Source organism: Lygodium microphyllum, chromosome 29 (assembly GCF_053477565.2).
Source record: "Lygodium microphyllum isolate KBCC chromosome 29, Lygodium_microphyllum_v1.1.10, whole genome shotgun sequence".
NCBI classification, from domain to species: Eukaryota; Viridiplantae; Streptophyta; class Polypodiopsida; order Schizaeales; family Lygodiaceae; genus Lygodium; species Lygodium microphyllum.
The window spans coordinates 72,423,693-72,435,253 of NC_141163.1; the positions used below are offsets into that span (position 1 = coordinate 72,423,693).

Here is an 11,561-nt window from a genome sequence, read left to right on the forward strand (position 1 = left end):
TGCATGCAGGAGCAGCACTTGAAGATTAGTGGATAGCAAGGTGGCAGCTTGGCGAGGGAAAATATGATGATGATGATGGAGGAAAGCTGGCACTGAAGGGTATGTGAGATGAAGGGATGAAACTGGTAGTGCACACACTGTCTCTTTCTTATAGAACTTTATGATCCAATTATCCCACTAAATATTTTGGAGCTTCATATTAATTGATTTAATGCATTTTGGAACTATTATAAGAGCCAAAAAATGCTAGAAAAGTATGAAAAATGAAGTGGTAATATCTTGTGGCTTAATACAAGGGGCAGGACCAATTACCTATCTGTGGGATGCACATGTGAACAGTGGCAATGACTAAACACTTTACAGGCCTAGGCCAATTAATATTGTGGACATAGACTTACACCACCATGTGAGTGGGTGATGTGGTAGGCATGTTGTGCAAAGCTTGGGGGGTGATTCTTCATAATTACGTATATGTAAGATATATGTATGAACATGGGCTAAGGCCAAAGAGTTTAGGGGCTTAGGCTAATTAATGTGTGAATGGGGACTAAAGCCAAGTAAGTGGGTGATGTGATAGGCATGCATTTCAAGTATTGAGGATTAATTTGCATTAGACGTATTGAGGATTAATTTGATAATCAATAAAGTAGTTGTGCAAAGGCTGGCAAAGCTTTTGAAGCCTTAATACTCTTGGCAAATCTTTCTTCTCTTTTGTAAACCCAAGATTCAACGATGAAGGACAGATAGAAGAGGTGATGAATAATTGTTCAGAGGTTGTGACCATGATTTCCTCTCATTTCTCTTGCGAAGATCGATGATAACTAATCTTTCTAGCAAACTGTAGTTTGTTGGGTTGAGTTTTGAGGACCATATTAACAGATCGTGCAAATGATCCTATTTAGCCTACAGTATTGCCACAAGCATTTCCTGTTAACAAATGGGTAAGAGCCATTGAATTCAAACATGTCCTTGAAGATCATGTTCTTGGAGGGCTTGCTGTCATTTTGGCAGGTTTGAGACAAGAAATTGAGTTGGGAAACCTCAAGCCAAGCTAAACAAAAAAGGAAAATCATGTTCTTGAAGATCATGTTCTTGGAGGGCTTGCTGTGATTTTGGCAGGTTTGAGACAAGAAATTGAGTTGGGAAACCTCAAGCCAAGCTAAACCTCAAACATGTCCTTGAAGATCATGTTCTTGGAGGGCTTGCTGTCATTTTGGCAGGTTTGAGACAAGAAATTGAGTTGGGAAACCTCAAGCCAAGCTAAACACAAAAGGAAAATTCATAAGGATGGTGGCTTTTGAATATTTCTAAGACTGAATATTTGAGATCCTTGATTTGTGTTTTTCAGCTATGACCTTCTCAACGGTTGAAGTAATTTCAACAAGCAGCTGGAACGAATAACGAGTTTCACTACTGGGTCTTGGGTCTGCTAAGATGAACGGTCTTGTACAATGTAGTTTCAAGACCAAAAGTAAAATACAATATAAAACACAAAGAACAACATAATTCCCTAGAAGCTAATCACAAGGAGATTCTAATATAAGAGTTGCATGAATAACTGTTCTGGTGTCTGTCATGCTAGATTGTATATAATTTCAGCTGAAAGAAGGTGCTAAATAACATTATCAAGAAAAGCTTCTCTTGCTCCTCGTGCTTGGAGTTATTTTGTAGTCTCTACCACACCTGATAAAGAGTGTGAATGATCTCTATCCATGAGTGCGCATCATGCCACGTAGTTATTCCGAGCAATGGTACAAGCAATCAAACCTCATATATGACAATGTCCCAAAGCTCACAGTTTGTGATATGTCTGGTGTAGGAATAATGCCGTGCAAGCTTCACATTTACTAACACATTTAGTGACATTTGAATTGAGTTCCTTGAATTGACGGATTGCTATTGCCAGTTCTCGTATGGTTAAAGATTTTGAAGTATGTTTTTTGCAATCGCCTACTTTTCTTTGTTTTGAGCATTGAGTGCATCAGGCTTCTATACAATGAGTTAAAAGGAGTTCCATATCAAAAGCATTGGGAGCAGTGTAGTTCCGTTTACGCTGTGTTATTCATGACATGAACTACTTTCACATATGGCCTTTCTATATGATGAAAATGCACGATTTAACTCAAATGGAAAAACACAAAGAAGCAAAGGAGCGATGAACATTGCCTTTTCCCAAATGCTGACCAGTGATTTGTGCTTTCAGGTCGACTTTCTACTATTAGGGGGAGACCTTTTCCATGAAAACAAACCCTCACGGACAACTCTAGTCCGAACATTGGAGATTCTACGACATTATTGCCTCAATGATCGACCAGTGCAGTTTCAAGTTGTTAGTGACCAGACAATAAACTTTCCTAACAGGTTAGGTGAACCTCAAAAGGTTATGAAGCTTGAATTCAAAGTGTTTACTTGTACAAAGACGCTCTAGCTCAATTGAGCAACTGTATTATGAAGTCAGATATACGCTAAATGAGGAGCACAATCTTCTTTGCTTTCCAATATCCAGTTTGGGACCTATGTCGGTCTTATTTCTTTCACTGATATTGCCTGGTTAATTCTTGAAATCCAAGAGATGTGTCTGCCAGCAGCACCAGTTTTGTAAGTGGAATTTGGCAGTTCAAGATTCATTAGGGGTGAGCTGTGGAGGTTAAGCAAAACTGTACCTTAGATACTCTTTCTTAATTATTTTTCTCCATTATGTTTTAGATGATGGTTGGGATTGTTATCATGCAATGATTGTGTGGGCTAGAGATAAATGATGTGCGTGTCAACAAGCCTTGATGGATGGGAAACATGAACCCTATGTCCAGGTTTAGTCTTGTCGGCAGAAAAGGTGGAGTGCTGGCTTGTTAATGCAACTTGGGCAGCTTACTGACTTAGGTGATTGACTATGCTGTCTTCTATCATCCAACACGGTCTCTAGTGTTGCTTGACTTGAGTGCTTAATGCTTCTCTTGTTGCTCTTTATTGCTCTCTGATGGCCATGTTTCCTTTCTGGGATCCTATAACTTGTGTACTGTTTCGGAGAAAAAGAACATCAGCTCGTAATTGAGTGTGATTTGTCCATTGACCTTCCTTGTGATTCATGCCATATCTAGCAGCCCCACTGCTTCGTTGTATTTGTTACTGCTGTCTTTTTTTTGATTGACTCATTAGTTTGCTGAGGTGCTGCCACCCCTGTGCTGTTTCATGCTTTGCCATCTACATGCTTTCTGCATGGCCATACCTGCTTGCAATCCTTTTTTTTCTGAGAAAGGACTCAAATTTTTTCGGGGGGGATCCCCTCCAAATATTAGCTGAGAGAACGGACAAGAGCCATGCTAGCAGTTTTTCCTATATGCAGATAGGATAGCTCGCAAGCTGAATGAACAATGGAGCTTGGTTGCACCGGGACCCCCCCTTCTCAGTAAACCTCCCAAGGCGGTGGAGGACCGACCAAGTGTTCGAGTGGGCAAGAGCCTACCTAGACTTACATGAATAGCATGTCTCTCAAGATGAGAGCGATTGTTTGCAAAACTATCCAAGTGTAAATTTTTTCGCATGGAGCTTTCATATCTTGAACATGTCATCTTGATTGATGGCATATGTCTTGATCTTGAAAAGGTTCAAGTAGTGCTCGATTGGCCTAAGCATGTTAGTTTGCTAGTTGTTTGGACCAATCAACACGATCAACGTTTTCGAACATTGAAACGATTGGTTACTAGGGTGTCTTTATCAAGATGGCTGACGTGTTGCATTTGCGAGCCATAAGCTCATGGATGCCCAAACATGTTATGCCACTCAAGAAAAGGAATTGTTGGTGGTCATCCATGCATGATGTCCGGTTCATTATCTGGATTGACTACCATTCATTGAAGTACCTCTGTGCTTGGCCTGATCTCCATAGGTAGAAGGCGAGATAGATAGAGGTTATATAGGAGTTTGACTTTGTAGTTGTTACTGAAAGGGTGCAACTAATATGGTTGCCGATACCCTTCGTGAGACCCATGAGGATAATGCCTTGTTGTTCTCTGAAATTTTGATTGATTTCTATCTTTCGCTCAAAGGGTATTGCCAAATGATCCTTACTTTGTTATATGATTTGTTGATTAGTTCAAGATGGATCTAGTAGCTCAAGAAGCTTTGGTGGTTTAGATTTCCAAAAGCTAGCTATTGAGTGAAATATGGTGGAAAAGTATTTCTTTCATAATGGATTACTTTTTAAACAAGGTAAAGTGTGCGTGCTTGACGATTGGGATATCCACAAAAAAATTCTGTACGAGTGACATGACATTTTGAGCGTAGAACATCTTGACATACACTAGACTTTGGCCTTGGTTACTTGCTACTTTTATTGGTTGCACATGAAGTCTTTGGGTGAGTAATATGTGCTTGAGTGTCCATAGTGTTAGCTTAATAATGTTGAGTATCGCACACAAGTGGAGATCTTACATCCTTTACAAATTCCCAATAAGAGGTGGAGTAGTATTTCTATGGATTTTGTAGTAAGATTAACCTGTATGAATTGAGTGGTCAACCGATTAATCAAAATGGCTTGATTCATTCTCACAAAGATGACCGTCAGAATCCATGAGTTGGCTGGTCTCTTTATTGTTATCTTTACAGGATTTATGGTTTACCCAATGAAGTAGTTAGTGATCAAGACCGTAAGTTCATTGGTTGTTTTTTATAGATGATTTTTCAAAAATTGGAAACTCCATTGTTCATGTTGTCCTTTGAGTATTTTTAGATTGAGTTTGCTTCTAACAATGTTAAGCACTTGGCTATTGGTTATAGCCTATTTATGCTTATGCACAGTTATGAGTCGAAGAAACCACCGATTGCCATTGAGCTCAGGGGGTAAAATTGGATTTCGTGTTGGACTTTTTGTAGAATACGTAGGAGACGTTGATGATTGTGAGGGAAAGTATTAAAATGGCCCAAAATTGTGCCTTTTTTATGTTAATCAACATCACTTCTCTCGAAAGCTGCAAGAGGATATGTGGGTTTACCCTAAAGTCCCAAAGGACTTTGATTCAATGATTATTGGCAAGTGCCATAAGTTATCTTTGATGCATTGCAGTGCTGTCTAGATTATCAAGAGCCTGGAGGGTAAGTATCATATCTTATGAGCTTGATTTACCTCTAGAGATCCAAGTTCACCCTATGTTCCATGTGAATCGTTTAAAAAAATGACTTGGGCAAGATGAGTTGATAGTTCCGATTGAGGAAGTCCCATGGCTTGAGGGCGCATCTCGATATATTCCACTCGAACCGGAATTGGTTCTTGACCATAGGACTAAACAATTGTGCTAGATTGTTTGTCTTGAGTATTTGATTAAGTGGAAGAATCACCTAGGAGCTGGAAGGGGGAAAGTTTTACATCCTTGGACATTTGGATGAATGTTAGTAGCATTGGTCACAGTGACTTAGTGTGAATGCACAAAGGACACTTCAGGGTTAGGGCATTCGAGTCCTATTTGTAGGACTCAAGAATGTGAAGATATGCTAGGGCTTGCACAGAGAAAACACAAAATGTATGAACATAGTTAAAATACAATAACTTAGACTATAATGCAATAAACACGAACCCTAAACACATAATGCAAAACACAAAAATGCAAAACGCAAACACAAAGACAAATAGAGAAGAAATATAACTTTGAAGTGAATGAATAAATAATGTAAATGCATGAGAGAATGTACAGAATGCTTAAGGGCAGAGGTGTTGAACAACCAATGGCTCTCATCATTCATGGGAGTGGGGTTGAGGGAGGTGTTGATGTGTGTCGTCCATCAAAGTCGGATCGCGAGTGTAGTAACCGCTAGTCAGAGCAAAGGTTGATGAAGCGAATTGCTGAAAATATAAAAGTGACTTGCAATAGAGCTAAATGTAAATCAGTCCGATACAAGAAATGGAAGGGCAACATGTTGAAAACTGGAATGCAACAATTTAAAATGCAACAATGTAACTACCCGAAGATGATGGTAGTTGTGTCAAAAATGACAGAGATTAGAGAGAGAGTAGGGTTTGCGGGAAGAAACACCGAGTGTGTACGGCAAACACTGAGAGAGAAGAGAAACTCAAAAACATAAGAACACGGTGATGATATTTGGGGTTATTAGTGCGAAACCTTAAATGAAGTGTGTAAACTGAACAAGCAGTTTCTCAACAAGTTGATCATCGATAGCAATGGGGGGCTAGGTGATAGCTGTAGACCACATAGCAATAGTTATCGGGGGGTGGATAGCCAGTCGAAGAGGGCTGATAGTTGAGACTTGCAAGACAAGGATGGGTTGCAGGGTGGGCAGCCTCTCTATTTATAGATACAAAAGGATTCTCCCAAATTAGGGTTTTGCATAGAAGCTCTCTAGGACCGTGCACTATTTAATGAAACTTTTGGTAATTTACATGTTTTGGGGCTGTTTTAAAAGAGCTAATAAGTTTGTAATGCATTTTTAGCTCAACAACCCCTCTCAGGCCCAAAACTATGTTTTACCCTAAGGCATCCTATCCCAAAGGAGCTAGGGTATCATACAAAGGGTGCATGTCGGTTGCATAGTGGCCTACCAAGACTATTGAGGTGATGGTTATCTTACCAAGGGAGCCCAAGTGATCACCCTAGAGAGGCCAAGGCATTAGATAGAGGATGCTTGTCGGTTGTCTAGTGGCCTACTAGGACCTACAAAGGCAGATGAAACCACATTGAACTTTTTTTTTGGGGAGAAGATATGGCTTGCGACTTGTGAAGTAATTGTGCCTTGGAGGGAGAATAAAAAGGGATGGTTAGATCCACCACATCACAAAATAAACAAGCTATCCTGACCACTTGTGAAGTAATTGTGCCTTGGGGGGAGAATAAAAAGGGATGGTTAGATCCACCACATCACAAAATAGGCAAGCTATCTTGATCACTTGAGAGTGTCAATGATGAGGAAAAAAGGAGAAGATTTATATAGGTGTGGTGGTAAGATGGTGAAAGAACCGCCGGTGGAAACTGCACATGGATCAAGGTGCCACTTGGACATTGTTCCTTGTGGGAAATTGTTCACTTGCCCAAGTGCCCTACTAGAAGTGTAGAAAATGGTGGTTAAATGATAAAAACACCTCAACTAAAAGGAAAGAAAGATAGTCCACCAGGATTAAAAGGAACATGCCCACCGGGGTCAAATGGGAATCTATTAGCAACCTCATAAGATTGGTCTGGATTAAGATCCTCATCATACTCTTCAAATTCAGCTTGTGCACACATAGTTGGTTCTTGAACAACCCCTTAATCCTTATCCTCAAGTACTATCATGTTGTATTTCTTGGCTTTAGCATTTTTGTAAGTGCACTTAGGTTCATGATCAATCATATATTTTTCACCACATTTAAAACATAGGCCATTCTCTTTGCACTTTCTTAAAAGGTCCATAGGTATAAACTTGCCATTATTTGCTAAATTATTTCTAAGTGTATTATCATAGTTGGTTCTTGAATAACCCCTTAATCCTTATCCTCAAGTACTATCATATTGTATTTCTTGGCTTTAACATTCTTGTAAGTGCACTTAGGTGCATGATTAGTCATATATTTTTCACCACATTTAAAACATAGGCCATTCTCTTTGCACTCTCTTAAAAGGTCCATAGGTATAAACTTGCCATTATTTGCTAAATTATTTCTAAGTCTATTATCACCTTGTTTTGACTCAACTTTGTGGCTGATTGCTGACTTTGAAGCACTTTGCTGTCTTGAAGCATTGAATGTGGGCAGAGCAGTCCAATAGTTGGTGGCTCTCACAGCAGTGGGTTGAGGGAGGTGTCAATGTGTGTCATCCAGTGGAGATGGATGCCGAGTGCAATAACTGCCAGTTAGAGCACAGGCTAATGAAGAAAAGTGCTGAAAACACAAAAACAACACGTTGTAGATGCAAATGCAAATCAAGCCAATGCTGGAACTGGAAGGGCAGCAGGGTGGAAATGTGAATGCAGCAGTTTTTGGGGCTGGAACTAGTAAATGCAGCAATGTAACTGCTTGAAGATGATGGTAGTTGATCATTGGCAGTAGTGGTGTGGTGGGTGATTGGGTGACAGTTGTAGACCACATAGCAGCAGTTGTTCGGGGGTGGGCAGCTAGTGAAAAAGGGCTGATGGCTGAAACCTACAAGACAAGGATGGGCTGAACAGTGGGCAGTGTCTCTCTTTATTGATGTAGAAGGATCCTCCCAAATTAGGGTTTTGCTTATGGAACATAGAAATTCTCTAGGACCGCACACCGTTTAATGAAACCGTTGGTAATCTACATGTTTTGGGGCTGTTTTAAAAGAGCTGGTTAGTATGTAATGTATTTTTAGTTCAATAGAGGCTCTGTTGTGCACATCTTGTGTGATTACCACTCTTGGACTCTTGGCCCACATGCAGACATGTTTGTATTTTGGGATGTTGTGGACTAGTGGTATGGAACGCCAACCCTTGGAACATGGTTGTGACCCGGAGTGTGTTGCTAGCTCCTAGGCTTGAGGTAAGCTTGTTTGGCTCTATGGCTGGGAGGTGAGTTTGATGTCCAATCCCTTTATATTTGTGGATACAGCTTGTGTCGCATCTTGTGTGCAGGTTGGATATTAGGTGGACATTTGAGGTGGGCTGGAGCAAGTCAACATAGAGGGGCATGGGCTGGAGTGGGGTAACACAAAGGGTAGGTAGTGCCGAGGGTGGGCCAGCAGCGCAAGGGGGATAGGACCGGCAACAAAGAGTGGGGCAGCATTGAGGGCGAGGCAGTGCATAGGGTGGGGCAATGCGAGGTTAAGGGATGGTGGTTGCAGGCAAGTAGGGTCATCAGGTATGTGATGGTAGCTCATGGGGGAGGGGGTGACTGCTTGCTTGCAGGGATATATCTAAGATATTGATCTATGCTCTAACACAAACATACCTGCTAGAGAGGGCTACATCATATTTTTGCATCAATATTGGTGGTGGTTTGCTGAACTTCAGATTTGTTCTTGGAGGATGACTCTCCCTCACACTCTCCCTTGGCATGCTCCCAAGAGACAGTGGCTGTTGGACAGCTTCCACTTCTTGAGCCTAAGTTGTATCTCTTCCTCACTCATTCATTATTGATTTATACTGAATTTATATTTCAAGGCTTTCTTTATTTCACACTGAATTCATATTCCAACTGTGTTACCCTTTAAAGACCTGGGGAATGCTAGAATCTTTTCTGATCCTAATGTTGTGGGGTAAATGTGTATTCTGATAGTCTTGTCATTTAGAATGGGGTGTTCTTAAGAAAAATTACAGCATAAATGCCTTCATGAAAAAGTCTGTTGCATTTCCTTTAAAAAAATCTGAGGGTGCAGGCTTTATAGGCTGATTGAATATGTTGTTTTCTCTTTCTGGACTTTCTCATTGATGGGAAAAGGTTTTACTTCAAGATAGCTGCTATATTGTTTGTCTGTAGATTTGGACATGTCAATTATGAGGATCCACATTTCAATGTAGGCTTACCAGTGTTTACTATCCATGGCAACCATGATGATCCAGCAGGAGTGGTATGGTTTAAATTATTTGGTTTAGAAATTGACATTGTCAACTTTTGTTTTGCCATGGTGAAGTGTAAAATTGTTTGGGCGTGCTTTCTGCAGGACAATCTTTCTGCTATAGACATCCTCTCTGCATGCAATCTTGTCAATTATTTTGGTAAAATGGTGTTAGGAGGTTCAGGTGTGGGCCAGATTACTCTGCATCCCATCCTTATTCAGAAAGTGAGATATCCCCTAATAGTTACAGGCATTGAAAGCTTTATGGTCACATAATCAGAGTTATAGTGATGAAAACAAAAGTAAGGGCTTTTTTTTTGGCAGGGAACAACGAAGGTGGCTCTATATGGTTTTGGAAACATACGTGATGAGCGCCTGAATCGTATGTTTCAGGTCAGCAAGTGTGAAATATATTCTCCTGGAGCCCATACACTACTCTGAATGCTGAAAAATTCAACAACACTTCTTATCCTCAACTTTTGAAGATATTCATTTCTTATTAGTGTTTACTACTTTTTACAGACTCCCCATGCAGTCCGGTGGATCCGCCCAGAAGTTCAGGATGATAACGCTGTCTCTGATTGGTTCAACATACTTGTTCTCCATCAGAATCGGTAATAAATTGTGCTGCAGATTTTTGACATATCCACTTGTTGATTTGACTACACCTTCGTTTGGCTCATATGCAATTACAGGGTCAAAACAAATCCCAAAAATGCAATCAATGAGCAGTTCTTACCACGCTTTTTGGATTTTGTAATATGGGGACATGAGCATGAGTGTTTGATAGATCCAGAGGTCAAATTCATGCTCACTGTATACCTTCTTATCGTCCTCAAAGCACTGAAACGACTATGAACATCTGCTTTTTGGCATGCAGGAAGTAGCTGGTATGGGTTTCCACTTGTCTCAGCCAGGATCATCTGTAGCTACTTCTCTCATTGATGGTGAAGCGAAGCCAAAGCATGTGCTTCTGCTAGAAATCAAGGCATGTCTTTAGTCAAATATAAGCTTTTTGGCATTTAATAGTTAAACGTGTGTTCACACCGATGTGGAAACTCGGGTTACCTCAGTTTGTAATATTTTTCATTCCTCTCTAGAACTTGTAAAAAGAGATTTGCCAGATTTAGAAAGCAGTATAACTGTGATATGGACATTGCTATGCTGGAGAGTTTCATATTTGGACAGTTATCTTATTCAGATACATATTTTTAAAAATTCCTCTTGATATTTAATTGGGCAGAAGTGGTTGGGTGAGCTTAGAATGGTTGTTTGCAAACATCAGCCATTTGGGAGTGCAAATTTACTAGTCTATCTTGAGTAGGCTGAGCTGATGTTACCTGAAGTGAAGAGGTAATGCATCTCAACTGGTTGTAAGTCTCACCAACTTGCAGCTCAGCAGCAGTTCATACTGTTCTAGTTGAGCAAATTTCTCTGAGAAGATGGACCCAGATCAAATTATCAAGCTTTCGCTTGAGGTTTGAACACTTCATATATAGGATAATATGATTATGTCCCTTGCTTTAGCAGCCTCTCAAATATTTTTACTCTTGACAGAAAGACACAATGGGTTGCCTCCATATAGGCTGCACTGACATGGTAGAAAGTTTGCAAACCTTGGAACATACATTTGTAAATCTGGCGGGGACCCTACAACACCATGTTAGAAAAATGTGCTGATAATGTGCATTATCTTGTTTAGACAAGATTGTGGACTGTTTGACAGTTCGGACTGGCTTTAACAACTGGTTTGAAAAGTATCTCAGATTGTCAGCTAATTTTGCTTCCCTCATCTCAGTATCACTGCTGTATATCTGCATATCCACTCCACACCACAGATCTTTACAAACTGCAACTTAATTTGTTTTTTCACATATGATTGAGAAATCACAAGAGGATCCCTGGTGTCGATTTCTGTAATAAAGTGATGCAAACACTGGTTTTAGAGTCCCCTTGTGTTCAAAGGGTGTGCTCATAACCAAGATTGCGAGTCCAAGTCTCTCTAACACAATAACACCATTGACAGGGATGCGTATGCTCTTTCAGTGTTTCTGGTATGCT

General features: G+C 40.3%; 1 protein-coding gene across 3 annotated transcripts in view; it reads left to right on the forward strand.

The window, feature by feature from the left end:
• LOC148010785 (double-strand break repair protein MRE11-like) overlaps positions 1 to 11,316 on the forward strand; it is a 49,617-nt gene extending 38,301 nt beyond the window's left edge. Inside the window, exons 4-10 of one of the 3 annotated variants that reach the window (XM_087671664.1) lie at positions 2,204 to 2,361; positions 9,422 to 9,512; positions 9,606 to 9,725; positions 9,825 to 9,893; positions 10,023 to 10,114; positions 10,196 to 10,298; positions 10,381 to 11,316. In XM_087671664.1, coding sequence (XP_087527790.1) covers positions 2,204 to 2,361; positions 9,422 to 9,512; positions 9,606 to 9,725; positions 9,825 to 9,893; positions 10,023 to 10,114; positions 10,196 to 10,298; positions 10,381 to 10,500 — 753 coding nt within the window. In that variant the 3' untranslated portion in view covers positions 10,501 to 11,316. The remainder of the gene's footprint in view (positions 1 to 2,203; positions 2,362 to 9,421; positions 9,513 to 9,605; positions 9,726 to 9,824; positions 9,894 to 10,022; positions 10,115 to 10,195; positions 10,299 to 10,380) is intronic. The other 2 variants (XM_087671663.1, XM_087671666.1) reach the window with 2 other exon arrangements.
• The last annotated feature ends 245 nt before the right edge of the window (positions 11,317 to 11,561 follow it).